This window comes from Phocoena sinus, chromosome 8 (genome assembly GCF_008692025.1).
Source record: "Phocoena sinus isolate mPhoSin1 chromosome 8, mPhoSin1.pri, whole genome shotgun sequence".
Lineage (NCBI taxonomy): Eukaryota > Metazoa > Chordata > Mammalia > Artiodactyla > Phocoenidae > Phocoena > Phocoena sinus.
The window spans coordinates 56,776,992-56,801,707 of NC_045770.1; the positions used below are offsets into that span (position 1 = coordinate 56,776,992).

The window sequence follows — 24,716 nt, forward strand, 5'->3', positions numbered from 1 at the left end:
CAGAATCTAGCAAGATCCAAGGGCAGGGGCCAGGGCTGACTCTTCTGTGTCCCCATCAGGGGCCCAGCAGTACACAGCGAGCAACAGTGCTGGCCAGTGAATAGAGTGACAGGGCAGGACCTCAACCCAGGTCTCCAACAGCAAAGCAGAGGGAGGAAGACCCACGGAGTGGGGCTCGATCCAGTGGGGAAGTCTGGGATTGGATCTTTCACAGAGAAACAGGCAGTAGGGATCCAGTGGGAAAGAACCTGGGGCCTGGATTCTAGTACTAGCCTTGGCATGGAGTCGCTGTGCAATTGGGACCAGTCCTTGCCCCTCTTTGGGACTCAGTTTCCTCACCTCCAAAGTGAGAGGGTTGGGTCCTATGATGCAACATCCTCCCAGCAACAACAGCCTTGGATTCCTTGCAGCCAGAGAGATGGGGTCAGGGAAAGGGAGGAGCAGGAATCCTGACCCCAAAGGTCCTGGGAAAACTGGGCTCAGGCTGGAATGGGCAGAGGGAGCTGGTCCTGTGAGTGCAGCGGAGAAATGTAGGGTTACCTGGCCACCTCCCCCAGGCAGCACGCCAGGATGTCTCAGTTGCTGACTCACAACAGCAAACATACACCACCCTGTGTCATGCACACTTCCGCATGCACACACGCTGCCTCCACTTTCAAACCCCACCGATTTCTGCTGGGTTACCTCAGCAGCTAGGGTGTGCCGGGGCTGGGGTACTGAGTGAGTTGGCTAGGCAGGTCGTTCCCCTGCAGGAAAAACCTTCAGGATTCTGCCAGAGTTACCCACAATCCACCAGCGTCACCAACATGCACCAGGGCCCAGATGCCTCTGCCCTGCCAACCTAGCTTGCAGACCACCAGCAGGGGGTCTGATAGAACGTTAACTGAAAGCCAGACCAAGCCACTTTTTATCTTGTCAGGACCTTGAGTTTGGCCCCAGAGAAGGCAGGTGCTCAGAAGACCAGTGTGGGGGACCCAGAGCAGCCAGTGGTGCAGGAGGAAGGAAACCCAGAGATCAACTTGGTCTAAACCAGCTTCATATGGGGAGACTGCACCCTGGCTTCACCCAGGGTCTGACTGCCCTGCTTTTCCTGCCTCCATCCTCCAAGCCTGAGGGAAGCCTGAGGATTCGTCCAAGCTGATTTCCTACAGCTCTGCTGCATAGGGACTCAGCATGCTGTGGTGGGAAGAAGCCAGACTTTGAGGCAAGACAGCAACTGGAATCTTGGCTCAACCCCCTATTAGGCTCATTCTGCTGTGCTACTCTCTGACCTTCAGTTTCCTCTTCTGTAAAAATGGGATAAAATTAATACCCGCCTTACAGGGTACTTACTGTGAGGGTTAAAGGACAGACTCCTTGGGGGAAAGTGCTGGCTCCTAGAAGCTTCCAATAAATGGAGATCCTCCCTCTCCACTCCACCTACTCACCAGCTGCCACATCCCAGGCTTCTTCTCAAACTCAGGTGCTCTCATTGTCTTCCCTGCCCCTTCAGTGCTACTTAGCTTCAGGACGGAGTTCCAGCAGCAGTGCCTCCAGAAGCCTTCCCCAAGCACTTCTGCAATTAGGGTCTCACTCTCCATTCAGTGCCCACCAAATTTTCTGGGCCCTAATTCCCATGGCCAGGACCCCCAGTGACCTACCCATGACTGACTGAGGGAAGTGATATTTCTGTAAGAGCTTCAGAAGGAAAGAAAGCCCCTCACACCTTTTGCTATCCTTGGTTCAGCCCAGATGAACTTGGACTACCTTAGTAGTATTGCTCCTGATAAATCACTTCGTTTTTTTTTTTTTTTTTTTAGTTGCACCTTGTGGCTTGTGGGATCTTAGTTCCTGACCAGGGATTGAACCCAGGCCACAGCAGTGAAAGTGCTGAGTCCTAACCACTGGACCACCAGGGAATTCCCAATCACTTCCATTTTAAGTTATGACTTTAATATTCACTGAAAGGCAGAGAAGCAATGGCCATAATATCTGCTATTATACCTGCTCCTTACATCACCCAGGATCTCAGTATCTGAAACACCTTTTAGATCCAAACGCTAGAACAACTCTTGTTTCCCCAAGGAATAAATAAACTTCTTCCTTTCCCAAAATGAGGACCAATAACTATCATGTTTCCCTTTTTGCCTTGGCTGCCAGGAAGCTCAGAGGTGACCATGAAGCTCAACCACTGCAACTCTGTTGACCCTTATGGGTGAAATACTTGTATATTTTCCCCGAATTCCTGATTTTTCTTTTTACCTGGTATAGCATTATACGTATCCTAAATTGCCTCAAATCCTGCATAAAGTGGGGTAGAGTATCAACAGATGCTCATAGTGGGAGATGTCACATGGTTCAACCCAGCACATGTGGTCACTGTGCGTGGGTGGGTTAAGGCTTGAAGTCAGATTTCCCATCCATTCCCACCCTCCCAAGGTAACACCCACAAGTCTTTACCTGGATGGGAAAGTAGTCTCGAAAGTAGCGCCACACAGCCCAGTTTCGGACCCACTGTGACCTCCTGCCACCTTCCAGTGAACAAAATACAGTGTTGGGAAGGAGTAGGAGTGGGAGAGAGTGATGTTCAGGCAGAGCCACTGTGAACCCCTGAGTTAGGTGACCAGCGCCCTATGCAGCGTCCTCCTCCCTCCCCCTGGGCCCCTTTCCAAGTTCATTCCCTCACGTTTTGCAAACCCTGGATTGAGTGTGAGCTCCATGAGGACCACTATGTGACCTTAGAGCCATTATTAACCTCCCCCCTCCCCCCCCCCCCATCCAGAACCACAGCCTGGCTTAGCCCAATGCTATTCACATAGTAGGTGCTAAGTAAAAAAGGGGTAGCACCCATGATGAGGAACTTCAGCTTGTGCAGGAGGGAGTGTCCCGAGGGCGAGGGGGTCGGGCAGGGTGACTTGTGCTCTTACCTTTCTTGGGAGTGTTCCAGTCAAACACCAGCCAGGTGAAGTAGAGCACAGCAATGAGCCAGCAATCGGTGCAGAACGTGTACATGAGGATGACGCTGCAGGTCACTCCTGGGGGGAGGCAGAAGGCTCCCGGTCAGGCCTGTCCTCCCTGGGTGGGCTTCAGTCCCCTCTGGGCATGGGGTCACCAAGTGACTGAGTGTTTACCATGGCACTAAGCTAGGCACAGCTGGGGCCCTGGGCAGAGGGGGCCCACAGCCATGGCGGGGGGCAGGGTAGGAGGGCAGGGGAGGAGCCGGCTCACGGGGACACAAGCCTCATTTCCTAGGCTCTGATGGGCTGTCCCGGCATCGAGGGGCACGTGGGCTCCATGTTGTCTGGGCAGCAGTGCCAGAGGTGGTGGATCTCTTGTGAAGCTGTCCTTAGAGCTGTTCTTTCTGCCCCTCCTGGCATGTTCTCCCCACCCGAGTGTCCAGCATAGTGACTGTGGATGAGGGGAGGGACCTGCCAAGTGCCTCTATGTCTCAGGACTTGGGATGAGTCACTGTCTCAAGTGTGGGGCAGCATGACTTTTACCCCATTTTAGAGATGAGAGCACTGAGGCTCCAGGGGGAGGTAACTTGCCCAAGGTCACCCAGCAGGAGTGAGGCAGAGCCAGGATTCAAACTCAAGTCTGACTATTAAGTCCAAAATCTGCACCAGGCTTTAGAGATTCACTAAAAATTAGAAGCCCCAGACTGCCACTGGAGGGACCTGGGAGAGTGGGATTCCTGCCCCAGGAGGAGGGCTGGCCCCCTTCCAATATAACCAAGCACCAGGCAGTCCTAGGCCAAAGCCCAGAGCCCATCAGTCCCTCTCTCAAAACCCCCAGCAGGACACTTGAAGACTCCCTGGGACCAGCTTCCACTGGTCCCTTTATTCTGGGCCTGCCGGCCATAAGGTTGAATAACCTGGCACAGAAAGCCCTCATCAGAGCTTCTATCCTTCCAATTTTTACCGAGCCTTCAAGGCTAAGCTCAGACCTCACCTCAGGAACTGTTCTCCGGTATCATACTGTCCTCCCACACGGACCGCTCACCTCTGAATTCTCCACACTAGCTGGGTCACATCTTCTTTGCCCCCTGTCACTTAGCACAGGACCAGGGACAACAGGTACTCATGCTTGGGAGAAGCATGGCCTCCGTCCAGCATCCCCTCCACTGCCTAGGAAGGGAAGCCAACCCTGGTTGTAGGCACACCCTCTGGTGGGCGCTGCACTAGTCACGGGTGCTCTAGGGCTGCCTGGCTTTGGATTTCATGCTCTCTTCTTCCCACCGTGCTCAGCCCCCTCTGGTTTCCCGAGGGAGAGGGGAGGGCCGGACACAGACACTCCATGAGGCTAAGGGCAGGAAAATGGTGGTCCCTTGTCATCCACAACGCGGTCCTGTTCTAAGCCTCTGAGCTAGCCTCTCCCCAAGGTAGCTAAAAGTGGTACAACTATCTTGGGAGAGGCGGTGAACATAGAGTGGCCAGGTGTCCAGTTTTTCAGGACCAGTTCAGGAGTGTGACGTCACAGACAGGGAAGGTGAGTCTCTAGGGAAGCATTTGCAGCCTGTAAAACCCTGTTAAAGGCAAACTGTGAAGTACTGGAGGCAGCTTGGTGAATGGGTGTGACTAAGTTAAGACCACTTACAAAGTCACTCACATTGTTGAGCAGTTTGCCTCTGGTCCCCATTCTTAGGCCTAGAAAAGGGGTCACAAGCCCCCTAGACTCCACAGGTATCCAAGCGCCTTCAGCGGCTAGGTGGATGCTCCGGGTGGGCCTGGGCAGGGCCATGAGGTTCAGGCTAGGGTCTGAGCAGCCGAGAAACCCAGCTGCCATCAAACGCCTAACTCTGGCTGGGGGGTAGCGGGATCAGAGTGGGCAGAGCCCCAGGCTGCCCTGCCCAGATGTCTGGGCTCTCTGGGAAAGTGGGAGTCCCTACCTACTGTCCTCACTCTGGTGCTAAGGCAGCCTGGGAGGAGGAAAGAGAACAGATGGAGAGTCCAGAGACAGCATTCTAGTTCTGGACTTTCTCAGCTGGGGGGCCCCGCTCCCTCTCACCCCTGTGTGTCCACAGCCCCTATCATCTGTCTCATCGTTATCTGGGTCCCCCATTAGACTCCTTACAGCAGACGGCCCTTCAGCCCCTGAGCTCCTTGGGAGCTGGAACCAGGTCAGATGAACTTCTCCAGCCCTAGCAACCAACACAGGAAAGGTTTATTGAGCAAAAATGAATTACACCCACCAAACAACCTGCCTTTCTCAGAGTCTAATCCCAGTCCCTGAACAGTGGGCTCCCTGATCTATCCCTGTAGATCATGCGGCTGCAGCAGGAACCAACCCCCCTGGGGCCAGGAGATGCAAACAACTTCTGGCTCCACATGCGGAAGGTTCAGGACCCACCTTTACAATCACCCCACCCCACACATCATGGTCAAGCTGATGATTCAAAACTCTGCTCCCCAAGGCCCGTTAGCGGGCAGCCTATGGCTGCTCACTGCAGGGACACAGCAGTGGAGCCCAGGAAGAGCACAGACACGCTCTTCCATGAAGCCGGGGCCCTGCCGCTCACTGGCCACGGCCCATCCCTGAGCCTCGATTTCCAACAGGGTATTGGGAGGACGACACGAGATAGTGTGTAAAGAGGACTTAACACAAAGATAAGTGTCCAACCTGGAGATCCATGGACTTGGATAGGGAAAAAACCCAACATCTTAATTTTCACCCATCTCTTATAGAAATTTCATGTTTCCTTCATTTACGTACCAGACCACGGTAGTCTTAGCAGCAGCCCCTGTAGGCAGTGACGCCAATAGAAACCAAAAGTGTTTCCGTATCACATTTATGGCAGTTGGGGATATCTTGAAAAATCATTTATTCTCATCACTAAAGAATTATAGTGGGGGCTTCCCTGGTGGCACAGTGGTTGGGAATCTGCCTGCCAATGCAGGGGACATGGGTTCGAGCCCTGGTCTGGGAAGATCCCACATGCCGCGGAACAACTAAGCCCGTGAACCACAACTACTAAGCCTGCACGTCTGGAGCCTGCGCTCCGCAACGGGAGAGGCCGCGACAGTGAGAGGCCCGCGCACCGCGAGGAAGAGTGGCCCCCACTCGCCGCAACTGGAGAAAGCTCTCGCACAGAAACAAAGACCCAACACAGCCAAAAATAAATAAATAAATAAATAAATTTATTTAAAAAAAAAAAAGAATTATAGTGGGATTTCCCTGGTGGCACAGTGGTTAAGAATCCACCTGCCAATGCAGGGGACACAGGTTTGGTCCCTGGTCCAGGAAGATCCCACATGCCGCGGAGCAACTAAGCCCGTGAGCCACAACTACTGAGCCCGTGTGCCGCAACTACTGAAGCCCGCGTGCCTAGAGCCCATGCTCCGCAACAAAGACAAGCCACGGCCATGAGAAGCCCACGCACCGCAATGAAGAGTAGCCCCTGCTCGCCGCAACTGGAGAAAGCCTGCGCGCAGCAACAAAGACCCAACGCAGCTAAAAAAAAAAAAAGAATTATAGTAATGATTATGCCTGCTGCTAGATCTTTTTAACGTAATAACAAAAAAGAATGTGTCACTGTATGTGGAATTCGATGTCTTAATGTGTACGTATTTATATTTTAATACCATTGATTTCCTTTGAAATCCAGCGTACTTTGTAGTACACATTTTAAAACTCTGAATAAAGTTTATAGTCTTTACCAGAATACCAGAGGGATCCGTGGCACAGAAATGGAGGAGAGTCACTTTGTTCGAGAGGGAGGCCCATGGGGCCACAGCAGCCTTTGCAGCTCCAGGCGAGCGCCTGCCAGTAGATTTGGGTGGCAGCGGGAGCGAGTGGCCAGGGCTGCTCAGGACAATAATTAGCAGCCGCTCAGCACACCTGCCCACCCGAGCAGGCTTGGCTCCCACCTACGCAAGGGCTCGGGAAGATGCCGGGCGGGTCTCTGGGCTGTGGTTAGGCTCGATCTATTATTAACCTACAGCTTGGGGCCAGTCCCTGCCGTATGCTGCACGGGTTGGGGTTCTACCGGCTGCTCAGCGCCCCATCAGCCAAGCCCCAACTCACTAAGACAGTGGGATAGTGGTGGCTTCTGGGTGCAAACGGGGACTAAGGGAGCTGCTACAGCAGACTAGGGAGGGGCTTGGAGGCTGGAGTCCATGGGGTCTTGTTCTGGCCCCATTACGTCCTTCTCATGTGATTCTGGGCTAGGCTCTTCCCTCACTGGATCCCTGCTTCTTATCTGAAAATGGAGGGGTTACACGGTGCTCTCTACTCCGAGATTCTAAAAATTGGCCAAGCAGGCCAAGTTGGAGGTTTGAGCCCTCAGGGAGCCAGGTTAATTTGCTCTGTTCCCTAGACCAGTGTTTCTTTATCTTGTTGAGGCCCATATGTCTCTGCAAAAATCTGAGGACAGCGATGGTCCTTCACACCAGAAAACTGTGAACGTACTTTCATGTATAATTTTGCGCCTAATTTTAGGGGTTCACGGAACCCCCTAAAGCCCGCTCTTGGGCCTCAAGGTGAAGACTGGCTATTTCAGACCAGGTCCACTAATTCCGGACTCCCTGGTGAGTGCTCTGGGCTTCTGCTTAATCCTTAACTCTGCCTCTGAATGAGCTTCACCATCTCGGAGAGTCACCGAACCTCTGTGAGTCCCTATTTCCTCACCTGTGAAGTGGGAAGTCAAGGAAAGACAGACACATCAAGTGCCTGGTCCACTGAGGGGGCTCTATAAATAGCAAGCCCCGTCCCATCCCTCTGCCCTGCCGAGGGAGGGAGGGGCAGCTGCTGCCCTGGAAATGTGGTCTCAGAGGCCGCCACGCCTACTGGGAGCACGTGGATCAGCACTGACACGGTAATTTCTGATGATCCCCGTTGGCCTGAACGATCCTGAAGAGCGGGCTGTCCCGAGAGACTCACTCTACAATGCTCGGCAACAGGTTTGTCTGCCCTGAGGTGCTGGGGAAGTCACTTATTATGCTGAGGACACTGGGGCCTGGGGAAGAGGAGAGGCTGCTGGGAGAGCAGGGCCTGGCCCAGGCCAGGGGCCCTTTCCTCCTCCTGGACAACCTACGGTACCCTGACCCCGGTCTGGATGGCAACCCAGGGGACGGAGGCACCAACCTGGACCTGCCGGAGAAGCAACCAAAGCACTGACGTGGGAGGTGTTGAGAGAGACAAGGAGAAGCCTTGAATGGGCTGCAGGAAGCAGCTGGGGACCGTGCTCAGCAGAGGGTGGATGAGGCCTGGGCGGGGGCTCTGAGGGCGCTTCCCAACAGCAGCTCCCTACACTGGGGGCCCACCACGCCCTGGCCCCGTGCGACATGTGAGACAGCGTATTCCTCACGTTCAAAATGAGGAAACTGACTTTCAGGGAGTTCAAGGAACCTGTGTAGTCATGGAGCTTGTTTGTGGTGGAGTCAGCACCATACCACCCTAAGGCAAAGCAACATACCTGTGGGAAAATGTCTGCTGGGAGGCAGGGCAGCATGTGGGAACAGCACACGCTTTGGGGGTCCTATAGACCTGGACCCAAATCTGTGTGACTTTGGACAAGTTACTTACCTTCTCTGAGACTTGCGCTTTCTATCTATAAAATGGGAAGCATACCACCACCTCCCAGTGAATCTTGGTGAGTCCTCATGCATGCCTGGGGTAGAGCACTTTATCGGGGACCCAAAAGGTGGGAGGTGGGAGGATGCTTTTACCCCTCACCTCTCCAACATCTGTTGGGGAGGTGGTCCCGGCCTGCCCTCACCCTCTAAGGCCCGGCTTACCCATCACGAGGAAAGACAGGACCCACTGGAGTACCGAGATGACCTGTAGCTGCTTTTCCACCTTGGACCTATTGAGCCAAGTGATGGAGAAGAGGTCCTGGAGGGCGGAGAGGATGCTGGAGCCAGTGCCTGCGGAAGAAGAGAGAGGTCAGCCTGTCCACCCTTCCCTCCAGCCTCAGAGTCCCCATCATCAAGCTATCTCCCACAGACACCTTCCTAGACATGAGAGGCGCACGGGCCAACACATCAGACAGATCTGGACTCACATCCCAGCCCTGCCACACAACAGTTTTGTATTGATAATTCTGGGCTGTTCACATGCTTTGCTTCCCTGTGTCCCAGTTTCTACATATACCCAACGGGAATGATGTCCCCCCTCAAAGGGTCATTTTGGAGAACAAACAGGGTATCCAAAGAGGCTAGGGGGAGGCTTGCCATAGTTGCCAGTTTTCTTCCCTCCCCTTCACCCCAATCAAACTCCTGTCTTTATCCTTTATCTGGATCTAGTACAAATATTTAATCTTTGCTCTCTGTGTCTGTGAGGCCAAGGACAGAGGGCCAACATCCAACCTGCAATGTTTTTTTCCTCCAAGTGTACTTTGCGCACCCCCAATCCTTGACCCACGCCCCACCCCTGTATCTCCAGGACTAATACCCTTTCCCAGTGAGCTGAGCCCTCCTGCCCCACCGCCAACGCCACTGATACCACCTTCAGAGGGATTCACACTTAGAGCTTCACCTCAGTGCCCAAAGCTTGGGGCCCAGAGAGGAACCAGCCAGGAACCTCTGCTTCCAGTGGCCAGTGAGCTTCGGAACACTGAGGGCTGCAATTCTGTTTGCTACCAAGCAAGTGCCAAGCTTATAAGTTAGGACAAGATGTGCCCAGTTAATTGGCTCTGTGGCCGTGGCCCCAGGATGACGCCCTGGACTCCAGCGGCTGATGGGTAGAGGGACCGGAAAGCCTGGTGATTGCAGAAGAGGCAGCGCTGGGGAAGAGCATGGGCGAGGCTCCTGACATAGCCCATTCCTTCCGGCAGCTGGACCAAAGGAGTGCCCCCCTTCAAACCTCCACATGCGCTGAGCCCCAACTGCACGCCCTTCGCTCAGCACATCTTCACCGAGTGCCTACCTACCGTGTGCCGGTCAAACATTCCTTCACACGACCCGCTCTGCCAGGCCCCCCGCTGAGTCACAACCTTGTCCTTGAGGGTCTCGTGACCTTTCACCCTGGCCTACTGCGGAAGTGGGAGGGTGAGCGGTATAAGGGCTTACACGCGAGCCCTTGTGTTTCTTCAAAATCTGTATTTCAACAAGGTTACAGCAGAGATTAGAAAGGGACACAACCCTCATCTGCTGAAAGTTAACAATTACTTTGACTTTCGGGAGGCATGTAAATAACACCAGGCCTCAAGGCAGACACATCAATCCTGGCCCCTTCACCTGGTCTAATGGAGCAGAAGGAGGGGGCTTGGCACGGCAGAAGAGTCGGATCCCAGCGCCAACCGTGGCTCCACTCGCTCTGCGACTTCAGGCAAGACCTCGAGGGCGCACAGCCGTATCCCCAGGGCATGGCACATACTGGGTGCTCAGCAGTATCTACCGCTCCACAGGACACCTGGGGCGGAGGTGGTAGTATGTGAACTCACCCAAGCGGATGAGTAGGCTGAGCTACACAGGCATGCCAGGGGTTTAGCGCATAACTGCTCCTTCGCCCTCTACGTAAATATCCTACCATCACAGCCGTTTCTACCTTCACACTTTTCCAACACCCCATCCTGGAGCCTGAGGGCCCTCTGGGGTCATCTGGTACAGCCCAACTGAACATTTGGGGACGCTGAGGACAGGAGCAGTGACTCGTCTAGGGTTCCCTAGCCAGGGCCAGAACCTAGGATCCCTGCCCCCTGCTCAGGGTACAGCAGGTCCAAGGGTGGCCTGTGCTCAGAAGTGGGGAGAGTGTACTGGGGGAGTACAGGCGGGAGGGAAGTGAGGTCAGGCATAGGCCTGAATCCCAATCCAAGGGTCGGTCTGCCAAGTCATTCCCTAGCCACTGGGAGTGTGTGGGATGAAGGGAAGCAGGGGCCATGGTAGACGAGTCCCTGCCCTGGGTCTGGGGCAGGCTGGGTGCCTTGGCTGCAGAGAGGATAGAATGTTCTCCAGCACCTTCCTACTCAGAGTCTGGTCTCGGAGCTGTTTAGAAACGCAGGGCCCCAGCCTGGATCTACTGAACCAAAATCTGCATTTTAACAGGACACTCAGTCCAAAGTCTTAGGTAGGGTAAGCTTGGGGTGGGGGAAGGATGCAGGGAGGAGCTGGGGGCCTCCACCTTCTACTGGGCAGGGGAAAAAAGGTGATGGAAGGAAAGGCATCAGACATTGTCTCATCTGACCACTTCCTACTGCAAACTGGACCCCAAAGAGTGCTTGAGGAATGTCTGAGGAGTGCTCAGAGAAAGGGCTGTCTAGCCTCTGCCTTTGGGTCAGGACCAACGAACTGGTCGCACTCACTACATGGAGCTCTCCTGCTTTGGAGGTGGGGTACGCATAGTAAGTCCATATTGGTGACACATCCCCCACTGGAACAACTGAAAAATTCTTCCTTGTTTCCTAATCCAAGTCCGTCTGCTGTTACAGGTCTCTCACAATTAGCTAAAGTCAGGGTGCAGGAAATGTAGACTGTCTTATTCAACCATCACCCTGTTATCCACACAGAAGAAGAAGGCCTGAAGGGCTCCCACAAGCCCCAGGGCAGCTTGGCCAGAGCTAGGCTTTTCCCATACTCCCCAGTCTGTCCTCCCTGCCTCGGCCCAACTACCGCCCATAGCCCGTGCTGCAACCAACTAGGAAATGCAAAGTCCACTGAGGAGTGGCAGGTGTTCCTGTGGGCGGCACAGTGAGGGGGCTGCCTGGAGGGGGAGGCCGGGAGGGTGCTGCCACTCTGTGTCCCTCAGGCCTGGGCCCACTCGGCTGCCTCCTGGCCAGATCATCCCGACCTGGCTGACCACAGAGCCCAGCCCTGGGAGCTGGCCTGCCCAGGATGCTGAACCACAGGCCCAGTGGAAGCCCCCTGTGGATCTAAGAAATATCCAGTCATTGCTCCCCTGCCTAGAAAGCCGTTCCTTGCCTTGCCCACCTGATGACCCCCAACAATGAGATAAGGCAGCTCGTCCTTCAAAACCCAAACAGGTGAGCCTTTGAAGAGAGGTCACCTTTCCTTCTCTGGGATTATCAGCTCTAAGGCCCATGCAAGCGTGGAACCCTCTAGGGCCATCTCACCAGCCCCCATCCATCTTGGAGAGAAACTGTCAGTAGATGAAGTCGGGAGAGGCCAGCAGAACAGAGAAATAAGAGAGGACTGGAGTCCTCCTTCCAGGTTCCCACAGCCCCTCACCTGGTACCAACTGCTGATTACAAGTCCGCTCTCCCATCACACTGGGAGCTGCCCAAGGGCCTGGGTCTGATCCATGGCTTGGTTCCCAGTGGCCTCTCGGAGCCTGGCCCAGAGTCAACACTCAGCAAGGTTTGCTGAGCAAAAGGACGAGCAGGTCTCTGCTCTGGCTGATCCTCAGGCCCCCCTCCCCAACCCCTGGCTCTCTCTCTGTAGGGCTGGGTGACAGGTAGGCGGGCCGCACGGCCCATGCAGCTTCAGGGCCTCCAATGCACTTCCATAGGCACTCTGGTTCCTCACCAGTCCTGTGAGTTTGGCATCATCACTGCCATTTTGGTGGTGATAAAGGCTCAGGGAAGTGACACAGCCAAGGTCACTTGGCCAGAGGGTGGCAAAGTTGGACTCAATTCAGGCCTAACTTCTAGGCCTGCGTTCTGTCCCTGTGCTGCAGGTCTCCCCACGTTCCTTCTCTCTTCTCTCCAAAAGAAAGTGGGGGAAGGCTGGGAGGCGACAGGAGAAAATGCATGACCTATTTTCCTCTAGAGGGGCAGGCATCTTGTGCAGTAAGTTAAATGGCAGCAGGCCTTGGGGTTCCAGTCCCAGTTGTACCACCATCTCCTGTGTCACCTTGGCCAAGTCACTTCACCTCTCTGGGCTTTGGTTTCCCCACATATAAAATGGTGGTGGGGAGGATGAATTTTATGATCTCTTTGACTGCTTGGACTCTGGTATCCACCCTCCTGAGGATACCACCTAGAGGCTCACCACCCTGCAATAGCCCTGGTACAGCTGCCCGGCAGATGGGAAGTGGGGTTTCAGCTGGGCACCCCCAGGTCATTGCCAGACCTCACCACTCAGCTGTCAGCATCTCCTCTGCCCCAGTTTTGGCTAGGAGAGGTCCTTCAGAAGCTGGTAAGAGACGCCAGTGCTACAATCAGATGTCACCACTGCCACTACCTTCATACCCAGCCTGACTGTCCTCAAGACCTGGGTGTGACCAGCAGGGAGCCACAGCCTGGCCAAGTCTCAGCTCCAATCTGCTCTCTCGTCACCCCTCCCCCAGCCTCCGCCAGCACACTGCACTCCCTGCGCACCCTCTCAGCGCCGGTCCCACTGCAGCCAGTGTCTATTTCCTTGGTCATCCTCCTTGGCCAGCGTCTCCTGGGTTCCAGGGCTGGTACCTGATTCATCCATGTGCCCAGAGCCCAGCCAGGCTGGCGAGAGAAGGAGCTCATAGGGGTTTATTGCATGAATCGACAAATGCCGAAGTCCCAGAGGCAGCTGAAGGCCTGGGTGCCCAGGTCAGACTGAGTTGCCTGACAGGAAGGCCCCCAGCCCTATCACTGAGGACCCCATAGAGATGGGGTGGGGGCGTGAGCCTCTCTCGCCCTCTCTGAGCATGAGTTTCCCTCACCCCACGATAAGAACAGAACCCACTTCCTACAGATGTCTTATTTTCATCAAGGAAGACGAGACAGGCCACAGAGTAACTTGACTCATTCTATGAAGAGAAACTGGCAGTAACCAATCCAAACAGCTGCTCCAGGGCACCACTGATTTCACCATTTATTTTATACAGTTCCTTTGCTCCTGGACTTGGGGAGGGCAGAGTGGGTGGAGCTGCCAGAGAGGCCCAGAGCAGCTCTCTTACCCCCAGAGAGGAACCCCCTGCCCCCATGTCTATACGGAGCTTCCCTGCCCCACAGCACTCTCCGGGAAGGTAGACAGGCAGGGATGGGCAGCCCCATTTTACAGAGATGGAAACTGAGGCAAGGTGAGGCCAAAAGATGTTAAGCCACTTGCTTGAGGTCAGGGTATAGGGGAGCCAGGACTCTCAGCCGGCATTTGAGTTCTGAGTCCCTCATCATTTCAATGATGCCAGGCTCTTGAGGGCTGGTCCCCACTACACAAGCCAGTCTACACCCCAACTTCAGGAACACACCCCTGGTGAAGGGAGGGCTGCCCCTCTGTCCCAACCATGTCCCAAGTTTCATGGCAGGTGGGGATGGGTGTGTATCGCCTCTTTGCCCAACATCTGATAGTAAAGTGACCAGGCCGCATCCAGGACTGATGCAACCACGGCTTCCTCTCGCACAGGCTTGAGGGGGCAGCGTCGGAGCCCCAGTCCCCGTAATCTGAGAAAGGGCCTTGGGCCAGCCCTGGCCCAGCATAACTCTGTGACCTGGGGCAAGTCACTTAGCCCCTCTCAGCTTTAGTTTCTCATCTGTAAAGTGAAGGTAAGAACCCCTACCTACCTGTCAGGGTGGTTGGGAAGGTAAAAAAAATAAATAAAAATAAAAAATGCATGTAGGTCCATTTGGCATCTGTTAGGTGACTGACACCTGTTAGGTGATTAGCTCTCGTCATGGCTTTTACCACTGACCAGAGTGGGAGGGGAATTGATGAGCAAACACAAAGTTTTTCAAGATGTGTGTGCTCATGAGGTTGTGTGTTACGAGGAGAGGGAGCAGAGTGGGGGCATTGGCCCGGGAGGCTCCAAGGAGGTGGCGAGGCCTCAGCAGGGCCTGGAAGACAAGATCTGGGAGGCGAAGAGGAGGAAAGTGGGCACTCAGGGTTGGGGGCAACTGCTGGAATAGAGACTCAGACGGAGTTACAAAGAGGCAGGCCCAAACCCAGAATGCTCAATGACCCAGGAACGGGGGTTCACATTTACCCAAAACAGATGCTGAGAATAGGAAAGATGGAAAGGGCTCAAGCAGCCCAAAGTAGGCTCCTGGAGGAGGTGGGTGGGGACAGGGATAAGCATGGAGCACTTCTGAGGCGCCCAGCACTGTGCCAGCCACCGGGGAAATAGCAGTGAATGCAGCAGGTCAACTCTCACCTGTTAGGGGGCTTAAATTCTGCCGAGGGAGAGACAAAGCACCGACACATAAATGTAGGATGTAACATCAGGCAGTGGTGAGAGCTATGAAGAAAAATAAGCTAGAGGGATAGGCAAGAGGATCCTCCCCTGTGGAGGGAAGGCATGGAGCAAGGCTGACTCCCCTCCACGGGGACACTGGAGCACACATGACATTCTTGGGTCAGGCCTCTGGGTGGCCCACACTGCCTCCTCTACCCTCCTTAGCTACTGGCATCCTGGGAAGGGGCTCACCAGCCTGGAGAAGGTGCAGAGGACAGGCGGACGGGCATCAGGAGAACCTGACCTCCAACTCGCAGGAAGTGCAGCCTTGGTGAGTCACTTCCTGTGCAAGCCTCAGTTTCCTCATCTGTACAGTGGGACTAATACCTACCTTGCCAGATTCTTGGGAGAATTAAATGAGATGATGCATAGGCAAGAGCATCATAAAAAGTAAAGACCCGGGTGAATGTGGGGTAATTACCAAGTCAGCCTGGGTTTCCTCTCCTGTCTAGTGGGTTTCACAACCCCTGCCTTGCCTTGGAGCAGAGGCACTGGCCTCAGTAGACTTAGGATTCAAACCCTGGCTCTGACTATTATTTAGTGTGAGACCCTGAAAGTCACTTCCCCTGTCGAAGACTCGGCGTCCTCCTTTGTTATGATCCAGAATTGTTGGGAGGAATCCAAATAACTTATGGCAAAGGGACAAACAGCGTCTGGCACCTCTGTTAGAGAGCTAGAAAGGTGCCAGCGAGGTCACAGGGATGTGGACGGCCGCCACAGGTTCCCAAGTGGGGGAGTCACCCCGCTCACGTCTGCAGCCCCAAGGATGCCACACCTGGGCCCAGCCCGACCTAAGCTCTGCCCTGGTCCAGCAGCTGCCAAGTGGACAGTGAGGAAGTCGTCCCAAGCTACTCCAGAGGGCTGGGCCCAGGTGTATAGGGGAGCCAGAGGCAGAGGGATGGACATTCTGACTCCTGGCAGACCCTTTGAGGTCCAGGAAGCTAGTCCAAGTGCCAAAGAAATGCCACGTCTTCAAGGCCAGAGGCAAGCTCTCTTCCGGGTCCCCTTCCCGCCAAGCACCTTTCAGCAGGAGGCCTCACGTGTGATGATGGGGGACAGTCATGGCTCTGCAGGGTCGTGCCTTACCATGCCATACCATGCCTTACCCATTCTCTGCCTTACCACATACTCAGCCAGACCCTTCTTCCCTCTAGGAAGTCTCCCTACACTCTTGGCCCTGCCTGCCATCCCTCCAAACACAGTCCTGTCACCTCCAGGCCCAATCTGCTCAGTCACTGAGCTCACACTTACTGGGTACCTACCAGGCCCTGAACGCTGGTCCGTCAGAGATGGGCCTCATCCTTCCTGGCCGATCCTTCCTCGGGGAAGCCCTCCTCCCCCAGCCCATGTGCCCCCCGTCACCCTGCACTCAGCCTTTCTCATTCTGGGAGAGAGTGTGCATTTGCTCATCTGGGTCCCTGTGCCCAGCATGGGGTCAGGCACAGAGCAGATGCTTGGTCAATGTTTGCCAACTGGATGCTCGAGGGACCTGCGATGAATAAACAGGGCCTGGACAAGAATAGAGATGATGGACCTGTGCCATGGCAGAGGGTCAAACGGGAACTTTCTGGGGAATCAGGAGGGAAAGGTCTCCTCTAGCTGGAGGGGTCACGATTAAAGGCAGGGGCAACAGTGGAAGGTTCCAGAAGGAGGGAGAGAAGGGTGGAGGCCAAACATTAACATTCATTCAGCGAATACTTTCTGAGTATCCTTTACAGGCCAGGCTAGGCGCTGCTCTAGGGTGGGAGCTGCCACCCTGCCTTGCCTCTGCTTCTTGGGCTCTTGTGGGAGGAAGAGCTCCACCCCGGGGCTGCCCACCTCAGCTATGGCTGGGGAGACAGGGCTGTGAACAGCGAGGCACAGAGGGTAAGCCAGGGCCGGGGAATCCACGGGAGGTACCCAACTGGCCTGGAGGATGTTGTCATGGATGGGTCAGGTGAGATGTAAAGGATGAGTCAGTTTGCCAGGCTGACAGGAGGGAGGTGCAGGGTCAGGACCCCAGGTACTGGAGTCCCACAGACGGCACTGGAAAAGGCCTGGAAGGGGGAGAGCACACAACTTTGAGGAATTAACTGCAAATAGTCCAATCAGGTTGAAGCATAGCAACCATGTGAATGGGTGAAGCTAGTCGAGAATGTGCAGGGGGAGTGAGCCATGGAGGACTGGAAATGCCAGGCTGGGGAGTCCTGGGATCCATCCTGAAAGCAGGGGAAATTGCTGCCCACCCCTTCCATTCCCTCCACCAGCTTCAGATGGTGTCTAAGGGCCCCGAGGCAACTAGCCAGCCATTCACCCGTCCCAATCCACTGGGGATTTCTTTTCTCGAAAGACTAATAATCTCCCCTTTAAGGGTTAGGTGTTCTTTAAGTAGGTAACCTTAAAGCAAATTAGGTGTCCTTAAAGCAGGGCCCACTGGGACATCTGACCCAAAGGTGTCCCTGGAGGACCCTGGAGGTGACTGCTGAGGACCCCAATGGCCTGCTTTCTCTACTACCCCCACCTTCTGACACATTAAAAAAAATAGCTGCTGAAGTGGGAGGGGTTGCCATGGCAATACCACCAGCTTGCGGTTATGTCACCACCAAGGAGCCCTCAAAATAGGCCCTTCTCACAATACATGGGCAAGTGTGGGGAGCTAGGTTCTTCTGGGGCACTTACCTGGGCCCCAAGCAGGACATGAGCCCATTTTCACAAGGACAAGTTGGGGACAAGAATGAGTAGGAGGTTGACCCCCAGGATCCCACAGCCATCAGGGGCATGATCAGAACCACACTTCTGCAGCAGAGCTGGAATGAACCCGAGGGGGCTGCCTTATGCAGCCCTCCTTACTGTACAGACAAGGGGGCTGAGGCCCCAAGCGGGCAGGGTCTTGCCCAGGGTCACACGGGAAGCAGATGCAGGGTGAGCCTCCTGGCCACTAAATCTGCTCTAATAGTGAAATGAATTCACATTTCCTGCTTCTGTCGATTTGTCCAAAGGGTCTGTGTGCTCAGCTTCCTTGGGTCTGCACCATAACCTGGGCAGATATTCTTATCATGCATTTGCCCGTTCTATAGATGACGATACTGAGACTCCTGGCCCTAAACCCTCAAAACTGCCAGCAGCAACTCCACACCCAGGAGGCTCCAGAAGTGGTGGAGGCCAAGAAACTCTGTGCACCAGGGGCCTCTCCCAGCAGCTCTCAAATCTCCACCCCCAACCCCTGCAAAGGGCATAGGCGAGCCACCCCAGGCCTGGATACAGCAACCTCTAACTCCCTTGTCTCTCAGCACACCAAGACCTCAGCTCAGGTTGGTAGCCCAGAGACCCTGCAGTCAGACTTTCCCTCCCACACAAATCTCATGTCTCTATTTATTCTGGTCCCTGTACCTGAAGGTTCTTGCCTGTCTTGGTAACACCCGTTCACCTTTCAATATTCGGATTGACTGTCGCCTCTTCCGGGAAGCCTTCCCTGACCCCAGGACGATTTAGCTGCCTAACCCTCACCTCCAGGCCTCCACCCATGCTTCCTTCCCCTTTCACTATGTGGACCACCGTGCACTGTCATCCCCCTAGTCTCACTTCCTCAAAGGCAGGGACCATGGATTGACCTGTGTGCAGCACAGAGTCTGACACACAGAGGTGCTCCATCAATAAACTGAAGGGCCCACACGCGAGTCCCCACTGTGAGAAGCCTTCCTGGATGTCCCAGAGCTGAGTCTGCCGCTCTCCATAGTGTTGGAGGCTGTTGCACGTGTCACACAAAATGAATGACAAGGACTAACAGGCGAGTCACAAGTTAGTTTACAAAGCGCTTTCCATTCGTGTTAACCTAAACCCTCACATCCTTGAGAGTTTGAGATTTTCTGATCCTATTTTCCACTTAGGGGGAGTGAGATACCCAGAGCAGAAGTGAAGCCAGGGCTGGAATCCTGGCTCTCTGGCTTCTAAGTCCTGGAAGTAATGGGGGAAACTGTGGTGAGCCCCCCGCCCTCAGCACTCAGCCCTGGAACCGGCTCCTCGTGAGACTGTGGTGTCTCCAGAGCAGGGAACAGCTGCAGGCCCAGCACCCAGCACGGGTGGGCACAGAGGAGGCCTGAGGAAGAATTGAGAAATCACACTGAAGCAAAAAGCAGGGCTTCCTGCCAAGAGGAAGGAGCAGTGCTCAGGAGGGCTGAGGTCCCATTAATGATTCATTCATTCAACAAATATTTACTGAGCACCTACTATACACCAGGCACTGTGCTAAATGCTGGGACAAACACTGAGAAAGACAGACAGGGTCCCTGTTCCCAAAGGGCTGACATTCTTCTGGGGGAGACAATCACCTAAACAGATAAGTACACATGAGAATTTAGGTAATGAGAGGGGCTATAAAAAATAAAACAAGATGGGGCGGCTCTCCAGATGGTGTGGTCAGAGAAGGCCTCTGAGAGGAGACTGAATGGTTGGAAGCCAGCCATGCAGTGATCTGGGCAGAGGGCAGCACATGCAAAGGCCCTGAGGTAGGACTGAACTGGTGGGAATGCTGGGGGAGCTGGAAGACCCCTGGCAGTTCTAGAGCACGACATGGTAGGGGACGAGGTTGTGAGGCCATGAGGACTGCTCACAGGGGGCTCCACGGCCACAAGGAGGAGTTTGGAAGGTTTGGAGTACGATGAGGGGCAATTGGCTGTTCCCCTGGCCTCAAAACTCTGGGGCTCGTGGTGCATGTACTCATCAAGGCAAGTTGGGGGAGCTTCCTGAAAAAGCTTGGGAAGGGGTGATCTGCCACTCCCATCATGGTCTGGGAGCAACCTACGCTCATTCAAGAAACGACCACCTACAGTGGCGAGAGCCCTGCACTCAGCCCTTCACGGCTTCACCACACTTCTCTCTTGGTTTAAGGTGGCCAACGACTGGGAGATGGATCTGGGTTCTAACCCTGGCTTTGATAACCCTGGTCCAGTCCCTTCTCTCTGGGCCCCTCAGTGTCCCATCTGTAACGTGAGGGCTGTGCCAGATGTAGCGTTCCCAGAGAGCTTTGATTTTATGACTCAAGTACTTGTTGCTGAAATCAGGGGTGGGAGGATGGGGGTGTGGCAGGATTTCCACACTGGCTAGTGAATCACCTAGGCTGCTAATAAAATATTACTCTTGGCTCTCCTTTCCCAGCCCAGAAGGGCCCTCAGTAGCGCAGATAGCCCCAAAGTGGCGTTTGTGCATTTGGGCAAGTGGCGTATGCAAGGAAAGAAAGCTATAAAGAATTGGGAGAGGAAGGAACATGAGAATGATGTCCTCATCCTATGATTTAGGACTGGCTTAGGTGACTGTCAATCCTTACTTCCAGAGTTAGCCTCCAACAATCCAGCCTCTTAGTTTCACCTCCTACCAAGTTCCTGCTTGCACACTCCCAGTGATGGAGAGCTCCATCCCCACCCACACCAAACCTGTTGCAATCCTCAATAGCTATCAGAAAGGATTCCTCCATTACATCAAATCTGCCCCCCATGATGCCACCCCTGTTCCTGGCCTTGCTTTTCGGCGCCTCACAGAGCAAATCAGCTCAGGATTTTACTGGGGCTGCCACCATTTCGTGCTGGGTCCTGTGGTGAACCCTGGGGATAGAGGCAGGCATCAGAGGGCTTTGACCTGAAGAGCCTCACATCCAGGGGCAAAGGCAGGGATGCGAATATGACTAACTGTGCATTCTCCACCCCTGGCACAGGTAAATCCTTCAGATATTAGAAGATACCAACAGAGATGCCTGTCTCCCTGACACTTCCAGCACACACCCACCTACTCATGCACCCACAGCTGGCCTTTGCTCTTGGTCAAGAAACCAGACACCAAGGTTATCTATTTCAATCTCACCCATCACAGGCCTTCCCTTCACAGAAGCCATGGCTCTCCTTGAATACCACCACCAACAGGATGTTCACCACCTCCCAACAATGGGACCTCACTGGCAGAGGCAAACCAGGCCACTGGGGAGTGTCTTCAAAGACCAAGGATGTAAAAAAGCAGGTCTAATGGAGATGCCAGATAACACAAGATTTCCCTCAGCTCTCTGCCTTCCCCACCCAAGTCTTTCACCAAAGCGGAGCCCAGACACCTAAAGTGATTGGTTTGCATTTCATACCAGCCCTTGCTACATCCCATGATGGAATTGTTTGCAGCCAGTTTTTTCTTTTTTTAATGTTTTCAAGACCTGATAACAACATGGAGAAATGCTCCTGACAGGATAGTAAGTGACTTGGTCAAAATCATTCACTGGAAGTCCTCCTGAACTACAAATCCTAGGTCAAAAATGAGGAGGTCAGGGTCGCCTGCTCCTGGAAGATAGAGCTCACAGCCTGTGGACAGCAGAGGTGAGGGAAGGGGATCTCCAGGAAGGACCACCACAGAGAGCATCCCTATCCCATTCTCTGGAGACAAAAGCATTTTTAAAAGCATGAACATGGCTAGGTCCCTTCCTTCCCCTGTTATGGGCATTAAATGGCACAGTGAACAGACAAGCTCTTTTAAGTGAGAGAAGGGGCTGTCAGAGGCTCTAGGGCTGGGTGTCTGGGGCAGCTCAGGCTGCTTGTCCCGAAGATGGTGACAGCAGCTCGGTAGTTCTCCAAGGGCAACGAGCAGCACCCAGACCAAGAGGGGCAGATAATCACACCGATAGTCACACGGGGAACAACGCCAATGCCCCAGACACGGTTAACCTGTGATACAGCTCCAGGGTGCTTACCTAGCAGCCACTAGAATATTATAAGTGATTTGGAGTACCAGGAGGAAATACTCATGATTTAACATTAAGAGGGAGAAAACAGGATTCAGAACTATATCTACATCACGCTTTGAACTTTATCTAAATAATGTGTACAAATAAAACTATAAAGAAATATACTAAAATGCTCTTAGGAAGCTATCTTTGGATAGTCAATTAACCAGCAGTTTTAAATTTTCTTCCTGTTTTTCTATGTTTTTCAAAATTCCAATAATTCATATGTTTTATTTTTATAATGAAGATGGGTCGAGTAGGCTACTGTTAGTTACTGAAGAAAAATCCTAAGTAGGAGAGGTTCAGCAAGCAGAATAAAGACTTAGGTGGAGGGAGGGAGGATTCAAGCAAGACCAGGACAGCTGTGAGAATGTCCCAGGCTCTCCTGGATTTGTATTTAATCCCCTGGCCAAGGCACCTGTTAAGGAAACCTTGGGTGGGTCATGCCTCCTCCCATCTCAGTTTCTCCAAGTACAGGTGAGAGGTGGGGGACATGGAAGGGATGCTCTTCCTTGAGGGGGCAAAGCTCTGGAGTTTGATCTCCACTCTGCCCCTGATTCACGGAGGGCCTCAGTTGCACACCGGTGGAACAGGGGCCCGGGCCACACTGGAGGGCACCCAGGGTCCTCTGCCCCACCTTCTAAGTGTGCCAGGCTCACAGTTGCTGCTGAGTGGGCTCCCAAGCCTGGGCTGAAGAATGGGTGTGAGGAAAGGAGACAGTGCGGGCACACCTGTCCCAGCCAGGCATGTTCCTTGTCTGGTGGCTGCTTCAGGGGATTGCAAAACCCTTGCCACTCTGCCCCATCCAGTGCCTCACAGCTTGATCCACCAGGTGAGGAGAGAGGGTGGGAACTGCCAGGGGCCAGGAGCAATGCTGGGGCTTGGAGAGGAGTTCTCAGCTATCACTCCATCTCACAGGCTGGAGAAAGAGAAGTGATGTAACAGAGGTCCCCAAAATCGATGAGTGCCAGAGTGGAGAATGCACCCACATGACTACCATGCCAGGTTGCCTGGATCAGACCCGGTAACCATTATTCTAACCTCATCTCAGACCCAGGTGAGTTGGGGGGAAGAATGGGAGTGATGGTGGGGGAGAGGGCGGCAAACTATCCCAAAAAGAAAAGAAAGGGGTTGGGACCTCGGCCCCCATAGCGGCCTGTCCTCCAGCAACGTGCCCCCACCTTACCAACACACTCCTGCCTGCCTTAGAGCCTTTCATCACATCCTTTCCTGAAAACCTTCTTGCAGCTGCACTGCCCCAGGAGAAAGCCCGCAAGGCCCTGCAGACCCTGGGCTGTAACAGATCAAGTCCCAGACCCTTAGCCCAGCTCCGAGAGCTCTCAGGGGACAGCATGGCTCCTCAGTCAAAGCTCTCCCTCCAGTCAGCTGGGCCCGATGCTCACCTCGCAGGACCCCGGAGTAGGCGGCTATGAGGGTCTTCATGGCGAAGCCGGTGCAGTCGGGGCTCTGCGTGAAGCCGCCTGACCCCGCGCCCCTGGCCCGTGCCCCGGCCGCCTGGGCCAGGGCTTCGCGCCGAGCACGGGAGCGCGGGCGCGGCTACGGCCCGGGGAGCGGGGGGCGGGCGGCCAGACGGGCCCGAGCGGCGGCCGAAACTGGAGCCTTGGCCACGGCCACGGCCACGGCCACTGCGCCCGCGGCTCGGAGCGCGGCACTTTGTAACCTCATAAGGGGGCGGGGCCGACGCGGCAGGGGCGGGGTCGGCCGTTCCAACCTCTGCCGCACCAGCTGCGTTGGGATGGGGGAGCGCCGGGCTCGGCTTGGCGCGGGAGAGCTGCTCGGAGGCCCCTGCTCGGCGCGGGTGGGCGGCCCGCGAAGCCGAGTCCTCCTTGCAAGGGGCTGCCTGGTTATTCCTGCCGCTCCCTCCGCCCGTCCCTCGCCGCACCCCCGCGGCGGTTGGTGCAGCCCGCCAGCAGGAACTTGGGCCGGGAGCCCCGGCATGGGCAGGACAGGCGGGGCCGGGCGTGGGTTTGTGTTTTCCTTTGGGCAAGGCCTCGTCTTGGCTACAGATGCTGAGGTCCCGCCTCTGATTGGTGGTTGTATCGGGCTTAGTTAGGTAGGGGTGGGCTCCTGAAGCCCTCACGCTGCCTCTACTTTTCCATCTGTTTCTGTAGAAACTTCACCGAGAATCTATACACTGCTGAGTGCTAGGGACCCAAACCAGTCGGTCTCCGCCCTGCCCTGGGGGTGCTCACGTTAGTGAGAGGCAGCCATACGGATGCTGGCAGCAATGCTAGGGCAAGAGAGAAACCTCTGGCTATAGACCAAGAGGAGAGAGGTCCTTTCATTGGGCTGCGGGCCGGGGCCTGGGTGAAATTCCCAGAGAGATTAGTGCACAGCAGAGCTGGAATCAGGCAAACCCGGAGCCCAGTTCTGGCCCTCCCTTTCTTGAACCTCAGTTTCCATATCTGTACAATGGGAACAATAACACTTATTTTGTGATGTGCTTTGAGAACTAAATGAGGTAAAGTGAAAAAAACAGTATAGTGCCAGGCACATAGAAAGTGTTCCAAAATTATTTTCATTGCCCTTTGATGAGTAGTTCTGTAGACGACAGAGGGTGTTAGGGTAAGGCATAAAGTCTTAGAAAAGGCAGCATGTTTGGGGCAGGGTTAGGGCACCTGCAGTGTCTGGAGCCCAGGCAGCTGTGGGATATGAGACTGGGGCTAGATCTTAGGAAGGTTCTTGACTGCCACTCTTGAGACATTAGGGGGTATAGCTTTGAGTAGGGAAATGCCAGTGGTCACCTATGTTTTTAAGAATCCTTCAGCCATAGTGTGGGGAGAGGCTAGAGGCTAGGGGGGCAGTGAGGAGCCTGCGGGAGGGACCCAGGTGAGAGAGAATGATCCCTGAGCTCGGATGGTGGTGGAAGGATGGAGAGAAGGCCTGGTCTGGAGAAAAGTGCAGGAGGAGGTGAGATCTACTGGAATGTGGTGGAATGAAT

General features: G+C 54.5%; 1 protein-coding gene across 1 annotated transcript in view; it reads right to left on the minus strand.

The window, feature by feature from the left end:
* Positions 1–23,393, minus strand: part of DGAT2 (diacylglycerol O-acyltransferase 2) — a 32,194-nt gene extending 8,801 nt beyond the window's left edge. The window contains exons 1-4 of the mRNA XM_032642142.1: positions 23,158–23,393; positions 8,715–8,843; positions 2,907–3,014; positions 2,440–2,510 (exon numbers count right to left, since the gene is read on the minus strand). Of these exons, the coding sequence (XP_032498033.1) occupies positions 2,440–2,510; positions 2,907–3,014; positions 8,715–8,843; positions 23,158–23,197 (348 nt within the window). The 5' untranslated portion in view covers positions 23,198–23,393. The remainder of the gene's footprint in view (positions 1–2,439; positions 2,511–2,906; positions 3,015–8,714; positions 8,844–23,157) is intronic.
* Between the last annotated feature and the right edge of the window lie 1,323 nt (positions 23,394–24,716).